General features: G+C 44.9%; 1 protein-coding gene across 1 annotated transcript in view; it reads right to left on the bottom strand.

The window, feature by feature from the left end:
• Positions 1-6,345: 6,345 nt before the first annotated feature.
• The window catches only part of LOC147684535 (extracellular calcium-sensing receptor-like), a 78,488-nt gene continuing 61,818 nt past the window's right edge, over positions 6,346-23,015 (bottom strand). Inside the window, exon 7 of the mRNA XM_086939695.1 lies at positions 6,346-7,265. Coding sequence (XP_086795821.1) covers positions 6,346-7,265 — 920 coding nt within the window. The remainder of the gene's footprint in view (positions 7,266-23,015) is intronic.

Raw genomic sequence — 23,015 nt, 5'->3', positions numbered from 1 at the left:
TGTACTCCCAGGCAGCTGTATTGGACCGCTTTAGGGGTTACTATGAGGAATTGTACCGGAGTCAGTTGGGAGTGGGGGTTCAGGACATCGTGGAGTACCTGGGGGAGAGGCCGCTTCCGGTCTTGGACGAGGACGACGCGAAGGACCTGGGTAGCCCGATCACGCTTACGGAAATTCGAGTGGCTATCAAACATATGGCCCGTAACAAGACGCCCGGGGTGGACGGACTCCCTGTCGAGTTCTATCAGCACTATGTAGACGCTCTGGCGCCCAGGCTGCTGGTGGTGTATACGGAGGCCTTCGAGAAGGGGGCATTGCCTGGCTCCATGCGGGAGGCCTTGATAGTACCACTCCTCCAGCCTGGCCGGGATGCCGCGGACGTGAGGTCTTATCGCCCGCTGTCCATGCTGACGGTGGACTATAAGATCCTGAGTCGCATCCTAGCCACTAGATTGGCCCCGCACATGACGGGCCTGGTGCACAGGGATCAAGCCGGGTTTATACCCACGAGGAGCACGGCGATGAATATCCGCCGCCTGGTGGGAATAATGGACGCCATCTTGGATGGGGAGGGAACGCCGGCGGTTCTGTCCGTGGATGTCGAGAAGGCCTTCGACAGTTTGGAATGGCCTTTCTTGGATGGAGTGCTGGAGCGGTTCGGCATGGGCGATGGGTTTCGAAGGTGGACGAGGGTCTTGTATACCTCGGCGACGGCGAGAGTTCGATTGGGCGGCTTGGTATCTGCCGCGTATCCGGTGGGCAGGGGAACACGACAGGGATGCTCTCTCTCCCCTCTGTTGTTTGCCCTGGCGATGGAACCCTTGGCGGTCCATGCGAGGTCAGGCGACCGATACACGGGAATAGTGAGTGATGGGCAATGGCATTATATATCGCTCTATGCAGATGACCTGCTCCTGTACCTAGCTGACACTTCGGGGGCACTGGTTGGAGCGATGGATCTGCTGTCCGAGTTCGGCCGACTGTCGGGCCTTAAGGTCAATTGGGCAAAGACCTGCGTGTTTCCGCTGAGAGCGGGATCGCCAGCCCCTAGCAGCGACTTGGGTGTGGCATGGGAACCCTCTTGCATCACCTACTTGGGTGTCCGCATTTACCACTCGGCTGCTGACCTTTTGGAGGGTAACATTGGCCGTTGTGTCCGGTCACTGCGGGGTAGCTTGTCTTTCTGGTCGACCCTCCCGCTGACAGTCCTGGGCAGGATAGCATTGTTGAAAATGGTGGCGCTCCCCCGCTTCCTTTATTATTTCCGAACGCTACCTGTCTGGATTCCCCAGGGGGTGTTTAGGGAACTGCGGTCACTGATTATTGGCTTTCTGTGGGGGCATGGCCGTCGCAGAATAGCCTTGAGCACGCTACTTCGCCCCAAGCTGGAGGGGGGCATGGCCGTGCCCGACCTTGAGCTGTATTATCTAGCGGCGCAGTTGCAGGTCCTTACGCAGAACGTAGCCAGGGTGTTCCGGGGGCCGGAGGAAGACCGGGGTCGGGGGATACAGCGCCACGTGCTGTCATACATCATTATGCAGCAACGGCTCGAGTTACGGGCCCTCACCATGGAGGAGCGGACGCTCCGGCTGTGCTGGCAGAGGAGCCTTCGGAGAGCGAGGGCATCGCGGCCTTATGCCCCGGAGATCCCGATCGGGATGTTGACGGCTTTGCCGCACGGAGGGGATTGGTCCCCGTTGATGGACTGGGAGGACGCGGGGTTGCAGGTGGTGGGTGACTTGTATATAGATGGGGCGTTGGCGCCGTTCGACGTGCTCCGGGACCAGTTCGGACTGCCTGAGGGGGGCTTCCTACTACACGCGGCTGTAGTGGCTGCCATGCAAAAGCACTGGAAAGAGGGGCTCCTGGAGCCCGCGACGACTATGGCATGCCAATATGTGGTGATGGCGGCTGGTACATTCAAAGCTGTGACGTGCCTCCATAATAGGATGCTGAACGAAGGGCTGGAACCACTCCATGGGCTCAAAGCTAAATGGGAGGGGAGCGTTGGCCGGCCCATACCGGATACGGCATGGGGCCATATCCTGCGACGCACGTGGAAGGGCACCAGGAACGCGCGCTTTCAGCAGGTCCATTTTTATGTGCTCCATAGGGCCTATTTAACTCCAGAGAAACTACAGCGGCACTTTCGGGTGCCGGATGCCTGTTGCCCCCGGTGCTCGTCCCTTGGGGCGGACATGGACCACTTGTTTTGGGGGTGTCCACAACTGGGAACTTATTGGGCGGAGGTAGGGGAACTCCTGAATGAAGTGACTGACAGGGAGGTAGAATTCGACATGGCGGCGTGTCTATTGCTCTGGTTCCCGCATACTAAGCACACCAAGGTGACAAGTAAATTCATAGATCTGGGCCTGATATTGGCTCAAAGGGAAATATCGTGGCACTGGAAGGCCAGGGGGGGTCCCTCACTGTGTAGATGGAAGAATGAGTTGCTGCGATGGTCTGACTGCGAGAGCGTGCTCCGGATGAAGCAAGCAGTGAAGTTGGGGAATGAGAAAGCTCTGGATGCGGCGCGTGCATGGGAGTTAGTGGTACAGGCTCTGCGTGATGCTTTGGTTGAGGATGAGGACGGCGAGAACTAAGCCGCTGGACACCGCGGGGCGAACACAGAAGTATCTCACTACGTACTGTAGTGGAACCATCCAGTTCAGTAGAGCGAAGCACACACCTTAGCAGTTGCCAGGGGGGGGGGCGTTGGGGGGGTTAGTTGTAGAGGGGCTTGGGGAGGGCCGGCAGCCATTGGAGGGTTGCTGGTGGAGGCCTTGGAACTACTGGGACAGGGGGTATTGAGTGGCGGGCAGATTGATTGGGTGGGACGGCCTGGCACGAAGGCCCGAATAGCCTAGAGTAGGCCCCGACGGGGGCAATTACGTTGATTCCACGGAGATGGCTGACGGGAATGTTGTTGCGGGTGGGGGGGTAAAAGCAGATACGTAAAACGACCTTCCGCCAGGGTCCCAATGGGACGTACACTGTGTTGTGTTCCTCTCGAGCGATCTGATACGCCGCCCGGCCTCCGGGATGCGGGCTGAATGGCTGTGTACATCTGTGAACTGTCATTGGACGGGGGGAGCCCACAAGTGCACTGGCTGTTTACTTTTTCCTGCTGTTTATAACTCTGCAATAAAAATATAATTTAAAAAAAAAAAAAAAAAATAGTGAGGTTCCACTTTTCATCAGGTTATTCCTGCTGCTAATACATATATCCAGCTGAAATCTATACGGCTCAGCCAAGAGCACACATGCTGTGATGCTCCTGCTACGTTCATGTCTTATCAACACAAAATATAAAAAGCAAACCATATCAGACATAGCTATGCACATGTAAGCTGGCATAGACTTCTTTTTAAATGTGAGAGGTTTTATAGATTTTATTGTTTCGACAACGATATGATTGTTATATGCATTTGGAATGGATGGTTGATATTTATGAGAAGTGTAAGATTACTGACTATAAGACATCTAGGCGATTATAATTGGCTTGATTATGCATATGTTGTTTAATATTGATTCTGGTATGCAATATGTGTTACCTCCTTCCTGAAATGCTTTTATGTTTTTACCCGAAATATAGCTAAATGAAATTAAATGATTTTAATAATTTTTTTGCAAAAAATTTGATTATACTTTTGTACAATCTTAGATGTCACAAGACTGAGAAGATAATAAACCTGGTGGTATTTTATGTTTCAGGCTCTCAAATGGGCGGGCTTTCCTCCTAAATTTATTTCCTTTATCTCATTACTCTATTCGTGTCCTCCAGCTTCAATATTTGTAAATCGTATGGTCTCAGATTATTTTCCCTTACAGAGAGGTGTCCGACAAGGTTGTCCTTTATCCCCTTTATTGTTTGTTTTAGCCTTGGAGCCCTTAATTACTAAAATTAGGAATGATGACAATATCTCTGGATTCAAGTTTGGTTCTCAACAAGTTAAACTTTCAGTTTACGCTGATGACATTCTTTTATATTGCTCTGATCCTCAAGCATCTCTTCCCTCTTTCCTTCATCAAGTTTCCTCCTTTTCTGAAGTTTCTGGATATCGCTTAAATGTAGATAAATGTGAAATTTTGCCCTTAAACCCTCTTTGTCAAAAACATCTTTTTGAGCATTCTGGATTCTCTTGGCAACCATTGAAAATTAAATATTTGGGTGTTTGGTTTGCCCCTCGCCTTTCTGATACTCTTAAAATTAATTTTTATTGCATTTCCCAAAAATTGTCCACTGCTATTACACGTTGGAATCCTCTGTTTCTTTCCTGGTGGGGTCGCCTTGATTCTATTAAAATGATGCTAGCACCAATTATACTGTATACTATTTCTATGATCCCCATTCATATTCCTGCTCATTACTTTAAAACAATTGACTCCATCCTTCTTAAATTCCTGTGGAAAGGTAAACGTTCACGCATTGCTGTTGCTTCCCTGAAAAAAGACAAATCTATTGGCGGTCTTAAGTTTCCTGACTTTAAATCTTGTCATAAAGCATTCTCTTTGAAACAAGCATCTCGATGGCTTTCTTCTGATCTTCCCTTTTATCCTCCCCTCTGGCTTCAAATAGAATCCTCCTTTCTTCTTCCTTTTGATTTTCGTGAAATCCTAGCTTTTACCTCTTCTATGGCTTCCTTACAAAACCCTATCATCTCTCACTCTCGTAAACTGCTTCTTCCTTCTTTGTCCTCCTCTTATCCGTTTGCTGCTTCTACTCATTTACAACCCATTTGACACAACAAACTTCTCAAGATTCGAAACCGTTCCATCTTCTGGAACGCTTGGCATTCTCGCGGTCTCAAATGGATCTCCCAACTTCTTTCTTCTAATCTTCCTCTCTCTTTTACTGAACTACAAACACGCTTTTCCCTTCCCTCTTCCTCTCGCTCGCAATATTTTTCACTTTGTCCCGTTCTCACTCAATATCTTCGTTCACTACCCCCCTCCAGTGATATTCCTACTTCTTTCTGCCCCATCTCATCTGCATTAGATGGTTCACCTTCAGCTTCCTTTTTGTATAAATCTTTTCAATGTGTCCTAAATAGAGCAAAATCCATGGTTGAGTTGGCTTGGGAAAAAGATCTTTTGCAAGCTTGGCCCATTCCTTTATGCGGTAAAATTTGGTCGAAATTACATAAAACCTCTAGAGCTGCTAATACTACCCAAACTTTGTATTTGATTTATAATCGCACTTTATTTACTCCATCAACCTTATCGACTGTTTCCCCTGATACTTCTGCCACTTGTTGGTCTTGCTCCCACCCATCCGCAGACTTGAAACACATGCTATTTGATTGCCCACCCATTTCTCGCTTTTGGACTCAGGTTTGGACTCAACTCCAGAAGATTTTTGCCTTTCACTTCCCTTTCTCCTCTGTCAACATTTTTCTAGGTTCCCTATCCCCTATTTATACCCAACCCTCACAACGATACGCCCTAGTAGATCTCCTGATAGCCATTGCTTTTCACCTCATCACCTCTAATTGGAAGCAAGCGGCTGATGTTACTTTTCGAGCCTGGTGGAATGCAGTTTGGTTCAATCACAGGTTGGACACCAATTTTGTTACTCCCATTACCCTTGCAGTCAAACAAGATCTCCTGTGGCTCCCGTTAACCGATTATCTATCCTCAGTTGCGTCCTCCCTTCATTCTCCCCATTCTGATACTGTTGAAGTTCGTAAACCACCATGATTTTCTTTCAATGATTTATCATTACTACTGCTATTCAATATTGATCATGATTATATATTTTTATTTGCCTTCAATTATTATGTTTCTCCACTGCCTCTTTTTATATTGTTATACTTTTTATCTCCAATTTTTTCTTCTGCTTCTTTATGTGTATTTTAATCTTATTAAGTAGTTGACCAGCAATTGATTGTAATCTTTGATTGTTTTTTCACTTTCTGTCTTTGCCTCTTTAATCTGTAATAAACTCAAACTTAAAAAAAGAAGATAATAAACCAACCCAAGATTGTAAATATTTCTCTATGCCTAAAGACAGTAAATTGATTTAAAGTGGAGGAGGGCTCTCAAGCCTATGTCAAATGGTATATATCTGAGCTGAAGGCAGATGGTTTAGATGATAAATGTATTCATTAATTGCATCTGCCATGTGTTTTACTTGCATCACATTTGAAATTCTAACAATTTATAGATAGAGGACATTTTTATAATTTACACATTTAAATGTTAAACGCTTTATTTTCCAGAACAGCAGCAGAACGATGATACAAATGCATATACAGGGAATTTGAGGAATCAGTTTAAGTTCAAGATCTATCAATCCAAATAATTTTAACTGCTAAATGCCTTTAGTTAATTTCAACAATGTTCTTAATTTGTTTTGAAGTGCATTGCTGATGCTTTCATTAAAAATTCCCTTGAGTTCTTTTCTGGTCTTACAAGCATGATGTAAATCTTGGGTGCAAATATACAGAACAGAAGACCAGCACCAGAAGACAAAATAGCAAAAATCTCTACTGCAACCATGTACTTTCCTTTTGTGCTGAGATAAGCCGGGATGAAAGAGAGCCAGACACTGACAAACACCAGCATGCTGAAGGTGATGAACTTGGCTTCATTGAAATTGTCCGGTAAATTTCGAGCCAGAAAAGCAATCCAAAAACTTATACAGGCCAATAACCCCAAAAATACCAACATGCAGTAGAACATCACGATGGAGCCCTCATTGCATGCAGCTTCGATCTTCACATTGACAGCACTGTTGTTTAGTTCTGGGAAAGGAGGTGACGTTGCCAGCCAGATAATTGCAAGGATCAGTTCTATGGTGGTGCAGCTCAGTATGATTGTATAAGAAGTCCTGGAGCTAAGCCATCTTCTGAAATTGCTGTTGGGTTTGGTAGCCCTAAAGGCGATGACCACCATGATTGTTTTAGCCATCACGCAGGAAACAGCAAGAGAGAAGGATACAGCAAATATCACTTGACGGAGCATGCATGTCACTCTGTTGGGCCGGCCAATGAAAACCAAGGAACAAAGGAAGCATGGCATGAGGGCTACTAGAAGAATATAACTGAGATGAAGGTTGTTAGCTCGCACCACTGGTGTATGCCGATACCTTATAAAAATACACAAAATTCCCAGAGTGTTGAGAAAGAAGAAGATGGAGATCAAAGCCAATATGTAACCAAGTGGTTCCATGTAGGACAAGAAATCTGTAATCTTTGCTATGCATTGGACCTTGTCACCGGATGACCATTGATCTTCTGGGCACTTCAAGCATTCCAAGGCAACTGAGGATGACAAAGGTAGTTTTTAGGAAGCAATGTGATGCTGAGGTATGAAATGCCACATTTCTGTAAGAAAATGCACCCAACAACTGGTTTGCAAAGAATGCTTTTACCATATGCTATGAGTATATAAAAAAATACATATACGCTTGTCTAAGACTATATGTATCACCATGGACTACTCTTATATCAGACAATACAATAGTGAAATGTCTTTCCACCTCAATCCTGAACATCCACACCCCAATTCCCTAACACTCTGCGCTGGGTTTATGCTACTTTTGTAGTATACTATACACTGATTTGAGTTACGTTGCGCACCAAGGAGGTGTTCCATTCTTGGTACATGGGCAATCCTATGCAACTACCCATGGGTTTTGATGCACATTTCTATCTTCAAATATTCAAAGAAAGGGGATTGTGCCAAAAGCTTATGCCACTTTGAGACAGGTGTAACAAATAGAAATGTTTTTCCATAATTTGCATCTGTGCAGCATTGTACATCCTGCATACCATGCAGGAATCGTGCTGAAGGATAGTTTTGGTACTTAAGGGTTCACCTTCCAGTACTAAAACTATTCCTTACAGGGCACACACCCTTGCACTATTTCGGAGTTTCTTTAGATAAATGCAGTTCGCGGTGATTTTCAGTGCCAGGTGCTTATCCGCACTCTGTAATCATCGCGAATGGCATAATGCACAGCGATAGCGGGCGCTGCTTCCTTTCTGCTTCTCAAGTAGATTTTTACTTGAGCGGCAGCTTTCTCATTGCGAGAAGGCGGTTTCTCAACGCGAGCGGACGCAATCATATGCGACCACTCGCAATGAGAAATCTGACCGCCCGTGTTGGGAAATCTCGCCGGGAGGTTGATTTTCCATGCTCGCACTCACCAACTTGATGTTGATGAACGCGAGCGAGGGAAACAACTCGGAACTCCGCGAGGTCTACTTAAAGTGGAGTGCAAAAAACTCTACATACTCCGCGAGCGGAGCAGACTTCACCACCCTGACTTAGTATTAATGCTTTAATTTCATTTCTCTATTCTTCCATGCATGCTGGAGCATGTATGCAAATTCAGGAGAAATCCTAGAAATGTCTTGGGCCTGAAATTGGCCTACCACAGAGACGTTTTAAGCATGGGCAAAGTGGGCTATGGCCCAGCGCACCAGCCTTTCAGCAGGGCCCCTGATAGCACCAGCTCTGTTCTGCAGAGTCTTGCCACGATGTCCTTTAATAGTAAAATAATAGTAAATAGTAAATGCTGTGTTCATGTTTCATGCAACATCCATTAAAAAAAGATACTTTTCGATCGAAACAGGACCTCACACATTAGAAATGGGCCAGTGTCACAGAGATTATTTGCAAATATTAGTGAGCTGCTGCTGTGTAACAATATTGAAAAACAAGTCACTATTCGTGAATATTAGATGTAAACACATTGAGAATTTTGATGAGTGTGCCTAGGCAGTGTCAATGACTTGGTCAAAGAGGTCATGGAAGAGCTGAAATTGGAGCTCATAAAATCAAAGCTGTTCTGAACAGGAGCCTCCGAAATTCGTTTGGTCTAGGGACCCCGCAATCCTTAAAATGCCTCTGACTAGCTAGCCCTCTTGTGGTGTGCCATGTTTCCATGTTCCAGTGGGTGGCTCTCTAGAGCCCTATGACAGATCATGACATCAGTATGCTAGGGCACCACATCCATGCTGGGTTTCACCCCCATACAATCAAGTCTTAGCAACATCTTGAAATAGAAGGCCAGGCCACAGCGGACAGCAACATAATAAAGCACAGGGCAATGGCTGGTAAGTACTTGATTGCAAGCTGTGCCTCCACTTTAAAGGTAATTAAATGCCCTACAGCCAGAGGCTACATCGAGCGATGTGTGACTTTATTCCATATTCACTGAGTCTCACCTAATATTTTTATGCTTCTTTGACCATAGGTCTGCAGCAAAGATGCCAGAGTTTGGAAGTGTAAAGATATTAGAACCTCTTAAAGGAAGAGGTGTGGCGCCGCGGCTAGGGCGTCTGACTCCGGAATTTGGGGATCACGGTTCGATCACCAGCGGCAGATTAGCCCAGCACCATGTGACTAAGGGCAAAAGCTTGCTTAATCTTCCCAAAGGCCCCCAGCGCCTAGAGACCCTTGCGGGTGATTGTGTGCTTTACAAATGTGGATTTCTTATTATTATTAAACAACATGGAAATGAGGAAAAATTAGAAATAATTTTCTACAAGCTCAGTAATACTATTCAAAATCCCTGGCTGCCAGCACCTATCCGATTATTCCATTGGTATTGTTTTGAACCTCGTTCTAAGTGCTTCATATTCACAAATCAATCTGATGGAAGGTATTACCTTAAACAGTGCCGTGGGCATTTTTAAATAGGCATTTATGACCAGAATAAAAGCAAAAACTATTGCAAGGGACACTCTCATATTGTTTCCGGTTGATGCAGATCTCTGATACTGGGGATGTATTTTGCTTTAACAGGATGAGCATGGTTAATAATAAGGACAATATCATGAACAGATAAATTAGACAAGCAGCCTAGAGATAGGTACAGCTATCAAAACATAATGGAATATTACCAATGAGATGGAGAGTACGGGTTTTGTATTCACCTTAAGGGCCTCATTCTGATGCGGTTAGGAAAGCATTCCCACCTAGGGCCTGATTCTGATGCGGTTAGGAAGGCCTCCTAGCAGCATTTGCTCCTTCCAAATCGGATCGGAAAGTGTATTCCCGACCGAGCGCCCAATTATGATGCGGTTAGGAACATATGCTCCCATTGAAGTCAATGGGAGTACAACCAAATCATATCGGGAATCATCCGGATGCATCGTACTCCCATCGGTCGGACACTCCCGATCCGAATGGGTCTAAAACCATTTCCAAACCGAATGGGTCTGGAAGCTTTCCAACTTGCATCAGAATCAGGCCCTTAATGTTAAACCGCACTCCAAAAGATTAACCCACCTTACCAGCATACCCAGTATTTGTACACCTGTGTTTACTGGATAACAGATAAGTATTGTTACCCAACTGAACAATACGAATTTTGTTGACCTTGAGATGATCAAAGACCTTCCTAAAGACCTCATAACAAGTGGCAAAGTGCCAGTGGAAAAGCAGGTGTAATTTCACCATTCTCAATTGTGAGTGAAATGGATATGGAATTACAGGGTGATCACAATTTAGACCTAGTAATTGCTGGTTTGAAAACTCTGGAATCAGGAAGTCTAGGTTCAGAAATGTCTGATCCAGTTCAACAGGGTGCAGACATGCAACAGGTATAACCACTGCAGTGGGCTGGGGCTGTGAGCGAGGACATGTGCACTACCACCGAAACCTTATAGTGCTATCTGGGAGCATACAGTGCCTCCCCCACGGCTTGCAGTTAGGGCCCAATCCTTTCCTACCCCACCAAAATCAAGGCCCAGTGAAATGACATGTATGGCCATATATAGAGCCTTGGACAGCAGGCAGTTACCCAGGGTAGACAGGGCTTCCACCTCTCCCCCTCCACACTTTGAACACAGAGCCACAGGCCACTGGCCACCAGGGATGCATGTTCCCTTCCCCTCTCCCTGGCTCTGAATACAGAGCCCCAAACCACTGTCAATAGTTCTGTATATATGCTCTCTGATTTTCCCCCACTACAGCTGAGACAGTCATGGGCCAATGAGAATGCCCAGGGCTGACTGATACCTTCCCCATTACCCTTTCCCAGAAATCAATATGGAAGGAGCATAAAATGCTCCCCCAAGTTAGACCATAGACCACACTCACGTACCTCACTTCCACAGACATGTCAGCCTCGGGCACTGTCATAGCTCCGGGCTGTAAGCACATTTCTCCCCCGTTGCTGGAAACACATCATGGGGGGGGGAGCAAAGTCCTAGAAGTTGCCCTGGTTCTCTTCTCAACACTCCAACCTCCCCACACACCCCAAATCCCACTCACACACCTGCTGATATTTTTCATATGCTTTGAGCGGGTAGAAAATGCAAGCAAATTCATCTCCAAAATCAGCGAAAAACAAAAAGTCAAACATTTGGGGGCCATATTATCAAGAAAGGGCGATACATTATCGCCGCTTTTATCGGCAGGAAACTGCCGCTTAAGCGGCGATAATGGGCTTGATAATATGCCCTTGTGAATTCCCATAGAAGCCAGGTTCTGGTGTTAAGCTAATGTGGCCCTTGGTATACTAAGGTCCATGCTGTCAGTCCCCATTCCAGTGACAATAGAATAGTCGTAATTTAGCACAGGAATACAGGCCAGAATAATGGATTTTTGCTCTTCCCTCTACTTTGTTAATCCCAAACCAGCTTCCTGCTAACCATGTTGGTAGAGCCTAAAATAGTTTGATGGCCACACACCAATTCCAAATTCATTGCCACTGTTGTAAAGTGGCAACCACTGATGGGCATGACATAGTGCAATGCGTAAAAGCACATAAAATCACGTAGAGAACATTAGTTGTGTGGGAGTTCTGACTCATTGCTAATAATATATGGCATTTTTTAGTTGTCCTGTTATATGGCACTTATTAAAATATTACAATATGTCTCTTAGACAGTTTTTTTGTGCAGTATCTCCCATACAGTTGCATCCAAATAGGACACAATTGCGTTAATGGATTGCAGCACCGTGCTAGAGATTTTAACGACATATGTTGATTTTAGGAGGACTTCTTAGAGAGGTGGGACTAACTGGGACTGAAGTGCCTTGTTGGAGTTCTTCCTCTAGCTCTTACCGGTGAGTGTAATGACAAGTAACTAATAACTCCATAGCTACCACAATGCCTCGATTTTGAGCTAGTTCCATTTATGCATGTGGATTGTTACTATTACTGTTACTGGTTAAGAGTAGTCAGAAGCATCCTATTTATGTTAACCTTGTTGTATAGCTATGCCATCCAGATGAGCAGCAGGGAAGGCCTCCATACAAGCAAGGAACTGTTTCACCAGCGTCTCAAAGGTTGCAGGGGCATTCCTTAATCCAAAGGGCATCACTCTAAACTAAAAGTGGCCCTCTGAAGTGGAGAAGGCTAACCTCTCCTTTGCTCCCGCTGTTAGGGTGATCTGCCAGTACTATAATGTAAGATCAATGTTACTGGGATACTGGGTAGCCCCTAACCTGTCAATCAGCTCATCAGCCCGAGGGGTGAAATGAACATCTGTCTTGGTTATTGAATTTGGCCCCCTGTAATCCACACAGAGCTGCAGTTCAGTGGTGCCCTAGGGGCAGCTTTTGGTACTAGAACCACAGGACTGGACAATGGGCTGATGGAGGGGTCTATCAGCCCCAAATCCAGCATTTTGGATACTTCAGCCTTAATGCTGGACCTCACCTTATCTGATAACCTGTAAGAATTATTCTTAAGAGGGAGTTTGTCCCCGGTGTTGACATCAAGGGTACACAGGTGGGTAGTACCAGGGATAAGGGATAACAGGGAAGAGTATTGACTCAACACCTGGTGGTAGTCTCTCTGTTGTTCAGGAGTTAGTGTGGGGAAAGAATTACTCCTTCCAAAGACCCATCCTTCTCCTTTGAGGCCAAGAGGTCAGGGAGAGGTTCACGCTCCTCTTCTACATCAGTTGCCACCAGCATTGTGAGCTCAGACCTCTCAAAGTATGGTTTGAGGCAACTTACATGGAGTGCCCAGTGGGGTTGCCTAGTGTTCTTGAGGTCCACCAGGTATGTGTTTTGCTTTCATTACTTAGCCATCTAGCTTTTGAAGGACAGCATGTAGTGTACTACACCCTGGGGTAACTTAGTGGGAACTTGCTTCTACCCTTCTTTCACCAGACTCAGAGGTCCTCTTACAGGGTACCCATACAACATCTCAAAGGGGCTGAAACCCACTACTCTCTGTGGTACCTCTCAGTAAGCAAACAGCAGAAAGGGTAAAAGGATATCCCACTTTTTCCTCAGAGCCCGAGGGAGGCCTCTGATCATGCCCTTCAAGGTCTTGTTGAGCATCTCAACAGGCCCATTGGTTTGTGGATAGTAAGAGGTGGGGAACTACCCCATAATCCTTCTAACTATTTATCTACGTCATCCCTCAGATTATAACTGGGCACCATATCTTTTGGGATATGAAATCTGGACTCATGTGAAGACACTGCAGATATGCTGCCACCATTGATGTTGCTGAACCCCAACTGTAGGGATCTTGTGTCCATCTCCTTGAGGTTGAGCTCATGGGTAAGTTTTCTCTCCTCTTTGGCCAGCCTCCGGTCTTCACAAGCCTTCACAGGCCTATTCCAACTTGGAAAGCTCTAACTTGCTTTACTCCCTCCTGTCTGCAAGCTCCTCTAGAGACAGGCTCTTTGAGGAGACATGGCTTCCTGCTCTGTTAAACACTACCTGCTCCTGACAAGTTGTTGGCCCCTTCCACAGGCGGTTGCAGAGCCACTTCAGACTTCAGATTCAGGTCACACTCCTCCTCTGGGATCTCATGCTCCTCTTCTGGGATGTCCTCCACTGCATCCTGGGTCCCTGCCCAGGCCCTTAAATCTTTCTGTAGCTGCACCTTCCTGGTGAAGCCCCTTGTAGAAATCTGGAAGTCCTTGCAGAAATCGTTCAGCTGCTGCACAGTGTAGCATTCTAATCTAGCCAGCTTAAAGTTAGTTCCTGCAGGCGCTGCTTCTCAAGAGAGGAACATAATTTTACATAAAAAATTAAAAAGGCCAATTAGGGAACATTGAAAAGACCTTCTTTGGTCTTTGGTTTGGAGTTGTAGTAAACACTGAATGACTATATGGTATTGCACAAACACAAGTCTTATCCTCACAGCTGATCTCCAGTGTTAGAACTGTGATTCTTGGTTGGCCGAGGTATGCACCCATGCATGTCAGGAACCACCACTCTATTCAGGGTAATCTAAATTCACACTATAAGATAACCTGTCTCACCCTCTGGTAGCTCGGCGCAGAACAGTCTGGCTTATCGAAAGAGGCAGTATGTAAAGTATTCGTGCAACACACATACACAGTAACACTATGAATACAGCAAAAAAAGATGCCACACAGGTTTTGAAAAATAAAGAATATTTATCTGACCAAAACAAGACATTAGCAACGAAAATTCAATCAGTAGAAGTTGAGATATGATATTTTAAAGTTTAAATGCAAAAACAGCTCTTAGAGGCACCAGCGGTCAAAAGGTTTGGATCGGGTTGAGAGGGGCTGGTACAAATCCAAAGTTCAGGTGAACCGCGATGGAGGGCAGGCTGGCTACAGGACCTATGCAGGGATCACTGACATAATATCGAATACACAAATATAGAATTACCTAAATATCTAAGAAAAAATATAGAATGCAAAAATATCGAATTCCTATCTACAAACAGGTAAGTAAAAAAATATCGAATCAAAAATATAGTTTTAAAAAATGTAGTTAGTCAAAATATCGAATTTTTTAAAATGTCTTAAAAGTAATTTAAAATGAATGAAATAATAAATATAACATTTACTATTACCACTCCAGTGCGTGCAACAGTAGGGAAAGCGTTGGATAGCGTAGGGGTAAAAATTACTATTCCCAATCCAGAGAGTGCAAAAGTAGGGAAAGCCTTGGATAGCGTAGGGGTAAAAATTACTATTCCCACTCCAGAGAGTGCAACAGTAGGGAATGCATTGGATAGCGGGGATGTATGTCATGACAACGCCTGCTTTACCCCGCGCTGCCATTACGACGCTGCTTTTACAACGCAAGTCGTTACAACGACTTGCGCTGTAGGCGCTGGATTGTGGAATAGTTACATTTTCTATTCCAACTCCAGCCCATGTTACAGTAGGGAAGGTGTTGGAATAGAAAATTAAACTATTCCTTTACCAACAGCGCCCTCCAGCGCAAGTCGTTGTAACGACTTTGGTTGTAAAAGCAGCGTCGTAATTTATTTTATTTATTTATTTCTGGGTTTGTAATGCGCCGGAATCACACCCGGAGGTGTCTCTCTGCGCAATGCTGTAAAAGGAGAGTGCGATGAGATGAGGCGTTAGTATTGAAACAGCACTGTTTTTAAACTTTTCCTGAAAATTAAGTGGCTGGTACATTGCCTAAGGGAGAGAGGGAGGCTGTTCCACAGCAGAGGGCCCTTGACAGAGAGGGCCCGTCCTCCTTGTTTGGCCTTTCTCACTTGGGAAGCCTGTAGTAACAACTGGTTACTAGAGCGGAGGTTGCGTGTGGGGCGATGAGGGACAAATCTATCGGCCAGATAGAGCGATCCCAGATTATGCAAGCTTTTGTGCACCACACAGCAGGTCTTAAATTCGATACGTTTCCGAATTGGTAACCAGTGTAACTGGTCAAGAAGGGGCCGGGACGGAGTTCTGGGAGGGGCGTTTACCACCAGTCGTGCGGCAGTGTTCTGCACTACCTGAAGTTTGTTCAAAATGCCCTCATTAGCCGCCAATAAAAGGCCATTACAATAGTCCAGGCAACTCAGCACGAGAGCCTGAACCAGAGTCTTCCTAGAGCTATCAGGTAGGAGGGGGAATACCTTCCGAAGAAGACTGATGACGTGAAAACAGGACCCCACAGTGATGTTAGTATGATGTTGAAGTGTGAGGTCCTGGTCGAGACGGACCCCCAGATTTTTTACCACCTGTTTAGGAGAGGGGGCCGCTCCTAGGCTAGCAGGCCACCAGTCTGGAGTCCACAGAATTTTAGCTTCCCCGAACAACATGACTTCGGACTTTCCCACATTGCATTGGAGAAAGTTATTGGACATCCAGCTGGAGACCGCCGTCATGCCGTTCGAGAAGGCTTGCCTTACTGCAGGAGTAAAGGTTTTAAAGGTGAACAGCAGCTGGGTATTATCAGCCTAAGATATGGGTACAAACCCATAGGATCTCATGATTCCAGCCAAAGGGGCGACATAAACATTAAACAGCGTAGGGCTGAGACAGGAGCCCTGCGGAACTCCTTTAGTGATTTTGAATGAGGCGGAACTAAATGCCCCCATGTTCACCCGCTGGGTACGATCTGTTAGGAAGCTAGCAAACCACGCCAGAGCAGATTTTTCTAGTCCAATCTCCTCCAGCCTCTTTAAAAGGATGGCATGGGATATGGTGTTGAATGCTGCTGACAAATCCAGCAGCACCAACACTACAGACAGACCTCTGTCTAAGGACATACGTATGTTATCCGTGACAGATAGTAGAGCGGTTTCGGTACTATATTTCGGCCTGAACCCAGATTGGGAATGGTCCAGGCACCCCACCCGCTCAATGAAACTCGAGAGATGGTAATTGACATGCTTCTCCATTAATTTACTAAGATAGGGCAGGAGAGAGATAGGCCTCAAATTAGACAGACCAAGGGACCGATGTGTTTTTCCTAATGGGTTTTACTAGGGCGTTCTTCCACTCTGATGGAACTGAACCTTCAGATAGAGAAAGATTGATCAGTGTCTGAATAGTCGGGCTGAGTGTGTCTCCTATTAGATGCATGACTCAGGCAGGGACAAGATCCGCCGGACATCCTGACTTAACTGTGCTAATCAGATTATTGACATTATCCAATGTGATCTCTGGTATAGAGGACATTTTTAGGGAACTAATGTCTTCAGTCCCCTGTAATGAGCTCTGGGGAGGATCACTGGTGTTGGTTACAATTCTTGATTGAGCGATTGTTTCGTAGATGGACTCAATCTTATTTAGGAAGTATCTGTCAGTATCATCACAGAGTTGTTGAGACACAGTCTCAGGACTTTCACAAGCTATGGGTTTGGTAAACGTTTGAAGAACCCAATATAAGACTTTCGGGTCCTTACCTGCCTCAGCCAATTGAGAGATAATGTGATTCTTCCGTGCTGCTCTAATATTTTTATGATAGAGTCTCAAGGCAGAGTGATAATAGGTTTTATCTACTATAGTATGGGCATTTCTCCAGGTCTTCTCCAACTTCCTACATACTTTCTTTTCAGATCACAGCAGGTCCGAGTACCACAATTCCTGGCGGTGATTGGACCGCTGATTGCACGCTCTTAAAGGAGCGATAGAATTCACTGCAGTGTCTAGAGCCATGTTGAGTTTGGAGAGAGCAATGTCAGAGGTATCAGAGGTAATAATGCCCGGGGATTCAAAAGTGTCTTTAAAAACCTCTGAAGACACTTTGTACCACTGTCTGCGCCAGAGTGGTAGAAGGGCAGGTTGAGGGCGTTTCTCTATCAAGGTGGGTAAAATGAATTCTATCACAGAGTGATCCGTCCATTCTACCTGTTTGGGAGGAAAACAGGTCAGCATGTGGGAGTTTGACAGAATTAAGTCCAGGGTGTGTCCGGCTTGATGGGTAGGGCCATTATTACACAGTTTCAGGCCCAAAGTGGCTAAATCTGCTAACATAGTTTGAGCTTCTACATTGTCCAAGAGTTCGCTATGAATGTTAAAATCTCCGAGGAGTAAGAAGTTGGTCCCCATACAGATGTGGGGTGCCAAAGTCTCCATTAATATCGTAGAGGCAGCCACACAGGGGCCAGGGGGACGATACACCAATGCCCCCTTCCAGCTGGTCCCCATGTGGCTGCTAATTTTAAAAACCAAAATTTCAATGTCGCTGGTACAGCTTTGGTCCAAGATGGTAATCGTGAAAATGTCCTTATAGACAATGGCCACCCCCCAACCAGTTTTCACGGGGCGATCTAGCCTAATTATTTTATATCCCAATGGAATCCCAAGCGTAATAGCTGGGACCAAATGTGGTTTTAACCATGTCTCAGTACAGAAACAAAAATCTGGAAGAGCAGAATGAATCAGGTCCCAAACCTCAGAATAGTGCTTGGATAATGACCTAACATTACAAAGAATGCTGTTGCCTATGGGAGAAGAAGTCTTAAGGTTCTCCGGCAGTCTCTTATCCAAGCTCTTTACTGGGGATGGACTGATATTTACAAATCTTGCACGAGAATGGACCATCCGGAAGAGGCCATGGATCCACCACACATGGCAGCGCGGGGTAAAGCCTGTGTTGTCATGGCTGTTTACCGGATAGTGTAGGGGTAAAAATGACTATTCCCACTCCAGAGAGTGCAACAGTAGGGAAAGCGTTGGGTAGCGTAGGGGTAAAAATTACTATTCAATATTAAATTACTTACCTTTAATTCGATACTTTTCACCACTATATTCTGTCCATTCGATATTTTGTCCATTCTATATTTTGACTTCGATATTTTTGTAATTCTATATTTTGAATTCGATATTTTGTCTTGTTACCCTATGCAGGGCCCGCTGAAAAAGTATTTTGGTTGAAGCAATGCGTCGATGCTGAAGGCATGATGCGTAAATCTTTTCCATACAGTAAATGTGTTTGTCACTATCAAGACATGCAAATCATCAAGGTACACATCCTACCTTTCACTTACATAGCGCCCTGCCCTTAGAGTTACTTAGGGCACACCTTAGGGGTGTCTTATATGTAATAAAAGGGGAGTATAAGGCTTGGCAAGTAGTTTTAAATGGCAAGTCAAAGTGGCAGTAAACTCCAAACACAGGCACTGCAGTGACAGGGCTGAGACACGTTTGAAAGGTCACTTCTGTGGGTGGTACGATCAGTGCTGCAGCCCAGTAGTAGCATTTGCAATACAGGCCCTGGGTATATTATAAACCTCTTACAAGGGAATTATCCGGCCAAAGGGTGGGTGGAGTTGCCTAAAAACTCCATGGAATTCTGCTCCGCTTCACTCCACTACACCCTATGCATGCAGACCTGGAGGGTTCCTGACACCCAGACTGCCACCTGCTTTACCAGCTTACCTCTGCCGTTACCCGTGGCGTTTCTTCTCTAGGCCTTCCTGACTCCTGGCTGGGTCGTACATAATGAAACCCCTTGGCTGCAGGACTTGCAAGGACTGTGCATGCACACACATGGAGAGTGGGACCTTAAGCCGTTCTCCACTCTCCATGCGTGCACATGCGTAGTCCTTGCGAGTCCTGCTGCCATGGGGTTTCATTATTACAGCCCAGGACTGGAAGAGAAGAAAAATCCTGCAACACAGAGGATGAGGAGATAGCCCAGGCATGGAGAATGCCACGGCGAGATCCAGGTAAGGAGGACTCGGGCAGGAGCAGGGCCTGATGGTTTGGGATAGTGGTAGGTGGCAGGTGCAAATTCCGCCACTTGGCAGAATCAAAGTTTTTTTGATGAACTTTGTGCTCCCAGCGGAGTTGACAAAACTCTGCAAACTCCACTGTTGGAGCAGAGATTGCCACCCACCCTTAATCAGGACAATCAGGTATACCAATGTCATCACTTTTAGGGGAGAAGCACTTGCACTTTGGCATTGGTTAGTAGTAGTAAATTGCTCAGAGTTCTTAGGCCAACAAAAATAATCTTGAAAACATAGAGACAAAAGGCAAAATGTCTGGGGATAGACCACCCTAAGAATGCCAGGTTTAACACATTTCATGATGCACCCATGGGGAAGGCTGCCCAAGAGTGCAGTATTTCTTTGGTGTACAGAGACCAATGACGTTAGTTTGTAAATGATTGTATTGTATTGAGTAGTGTGTGTGTAATAAATGTATTTTTCCTTTTGTGCAAAAAAAGCACAAACTGGACAATTATTTATTGAGTGTTATTAATGTGTGTCAGAGAATGTTGATTACTATCCCACACCACCTCCCTTGAGTAGGCCGTGGACAGCTCTGCTACCCTGAGAGAGTCAAGCGCTAGAATGGGGTGTTTGGGTCCCAGTGGAGGACAAATGTTGAGCCATAACTTGTATAGGCCACACAACAAATTGCCAGTTTCCTCACATTTACTATATAAAATGTTAAGTGACAGAATGTATTATTGATGTATTCATGATGTCAGATATTGTCACAAAATAAGTGCATTTTCAAGTTGGGAACCAATGAGAAGTTAATTGCTGTTTTCAGCTGGTCTGATATTAAGTGATTATGTTTTCCTATGTGAGTGAAGGCTGATTCTTTTCTGGCTCGACCAACTAGATGATGTGTGGCATGAGTGTGAAGATAAAATCTGTGGTGAAAGAATTTTTAATTGTGAGAGACATGGAATGAAATGTCTTAACATTTGAATACATTGCTAGGATAGGGTGTGGTTTTTGAGTGGAGTAGATGTGACAAATCCACTAGGAAGAATTATTAGAACATGAGGACGTTTCCTTACTTCCATTTTTAAGTAGTTCCATGTCAAAACTTAATATGGATCAAGACCTGGAGGAAACTGCAAGATATTTCTGATCTTTCTTGGATATTTCCTAATCTTTTAGTGAAAAAGAAAGAAAACCCACTCCGAAATTGACTCTGAAAGCCAATGTAGTGTTCAAGAGTTTGGATTCTTACCTTAAATTTAGTGTTAAAAGTATGAGAAAACAGGTATTTATTAAGTTCTGCATGGTAATGCAAATCATATTGCATTTTCAATATGGCTTTTTCTTTGCTGAAACCATGACAAATTCCAAATTTCCTTGGTCTGGTATGCAATTGACAGATCTCTCCATGGCTTTCTAGAACTACCATAGAATGATTGCTGGTCATAGGCTTAGAAGCAGTTCTAGCTCGAGTGGATTTTTTCATCATGTGTTTATTTGTAGATCCTTTAAATATTGAGGAAAATACTTTTAGTGAGGAATGCATTTGTCAGATGACACCAGATAGATTCAAAATATGAACGCTTTTTTTTTCTGGTATTAGCGGACAACTGGTTTAGAAGCTACCTTTTTTGAGCATCTTCAAATTGAGGCTAGATCTGTATTGTGGATGGAAGTAAAGAGTCAAAGGTATTTGTAGTTTTTGGTTGGAGAATGTCCATCATTCCACTAGGATCTCCCATCAATTCACCAGGATATACATTTGTTTCTGATGGAAAATATCTTGTCAGGAAAACAACATTCACTGAGTAAGGGAAAAGTCTTGATTTCATGGAAATGATGGAATTCCATTGAATGTGCCCAAAGATGCATTTGAAAGGGGTAAATGGGGTGTTCTATTGTTCTTGGAGGACATGGAAAAATAGTACAAAAAAGTACAGGTTGCTAGAGGGGTTATATGGTCACACAAGACCAGGACAAAGTCACAAGGTCAGGCTGACCCCAATAGTGCACAGGCCAGCTACAGGGACCCAGTTAGGCCTGCTGAACAGAGTACTTTAAATCCTAGTTGCAGAGCGTTGCGTGGATCAGGGTCAAATATGCGCTATATAGCCGTATCAACGGTAGGTCCTTGGATACAGTGATGCAGCTGTTCTGCTAGAAGAAGTGACACTCAGCTGAGGAGGATCTGCAGCTCAGGACTGGGGTGGCACCACTTGGCATGGTAGACTCACAGATACCAGAGTCCAGGGGCATGCGCAAGATCGTTGAATGCGTGCTATGTCCCTGAGGCTTCAGATCATTAGACCAATAAACTACCCCTTGGAGTCACAGTCAATCAATCAATCAATCCGGATTTTTGTAAATAGTGACTAGTTACCAGTTAGGGTCCCAAGGTTCTGAGGGAGGGGGAATCTGTGTTTCAGTCAAAGAGCCAGGTCTTGAAGCTCTTCCCGAATTGGTGAAATGGTGATTGCCTGAGATGCAGAGGCATGGAGTTTTACTCAGGGTTCTTGATTCAAGTGATGCAAGTCTAGTCCTCCTCACCCAGGCAAGAGGACAGCAAACAGCAGGTTAGCACAGCAAAGCAGGAGTCCAGCAGAGTGGCAGTCTTTAAGCAGCACAACAGAGTATCCACAGGTTCAGAAGTGTACTGAAGTGGTGGTGTTTGATGAAGTGGGAGAAACTTTTAGAGGCATGCCTTTAATGTGCACAGATGGCCTGCCTTCCCTGCCCTGGCTACAGACTAACTATGGATGGAATACAGCTCTTTGTCTTGGAGACAGGACACAGCCTATCAAGGTGCAAGTTTGGCTGGTACCAGCTCCTCTCTCTCATTCTGCTAGTAATGGTCCATTCAGTCACACCTAAGCTGTCATCAAGGGAAGCTGCATAGAAAGAATACACAAAGCCCAACTGCCAACTACACCCGGGCATGTGATCAGAGACAGGCTGCCGGCACCAAATGGCTAAGACAGGAAAATGCCAACTTTATAAAAGTGGCCTCAAACACATCAGTTCTGGAAATCAATTTATACAATCAAAGTTTATGATCAAAATAAATCAGATTCAAAGGTACAAAAATATTCTCATATACAAAAATGACAGAGGTTGACAATCCTTCAGGAAAGTATCTACTTGTCACTCATGTAGATTACCCATTTCTCGTATCTATTTAAAAAGATAAAGCATCTGTCCATCATTTATATCTATTGTGATGTTCTCAAGTGGCAGTTCGTCTTTCTCTGCATAAAGATTACTAAAGTGCCATGCCCAGATGGCTGAGTCCACAAGGTCTTTATTTTCATGAGCTACTATTTTCCAGAATAAGGCAGAGTCACTCGAATTAACTGCTTGTAATAGGTCAGACCAATTTAAGTCCTCCGATATTTTTTGTGAATTCAGAGATACTTTTTTGTAATTAGCCCTGGCTTCTTTTACCAGTGAGGCCTTCCCACTCAATAAACTATAAAGGAGAAGTTTTTTGGCTTCTTTGCATTTATCCAAGTACCATGGATTAAGTGAGTTGATTCTCCTTGGTTCTCGATGCATTTTAATAGCTAGGGCTTTTGCTAAAAATGGTCTTAGTGCTTTGGTGAGAGTTTATTGGGTGGTAATAGTCAAGGCTGTTGTAGGGCAACTTTTAAGGTGTCCCTCAAGTACCTCAGAGAAGGTATTGTAT

This window comes from Lissotriton vulgaris, chromosome 10 (assembly GCF_964263255.1).
Source record: "Lissotriton vulgaris chromosome 10, aLisVul1.2, whole genome shotgun sequence".
Lineage (NCBI taxonomy): Eukaryota > Metazoa > Chordata > Amphibia > Caudata > Salamandridae > Lissotriton > Lissotriton vulgaris.
The sequence above is the reverse complement of the archived record's forward strand: the minus strand, read 5'-3'. Positions and strand labels throughout refer to the sequence as shown.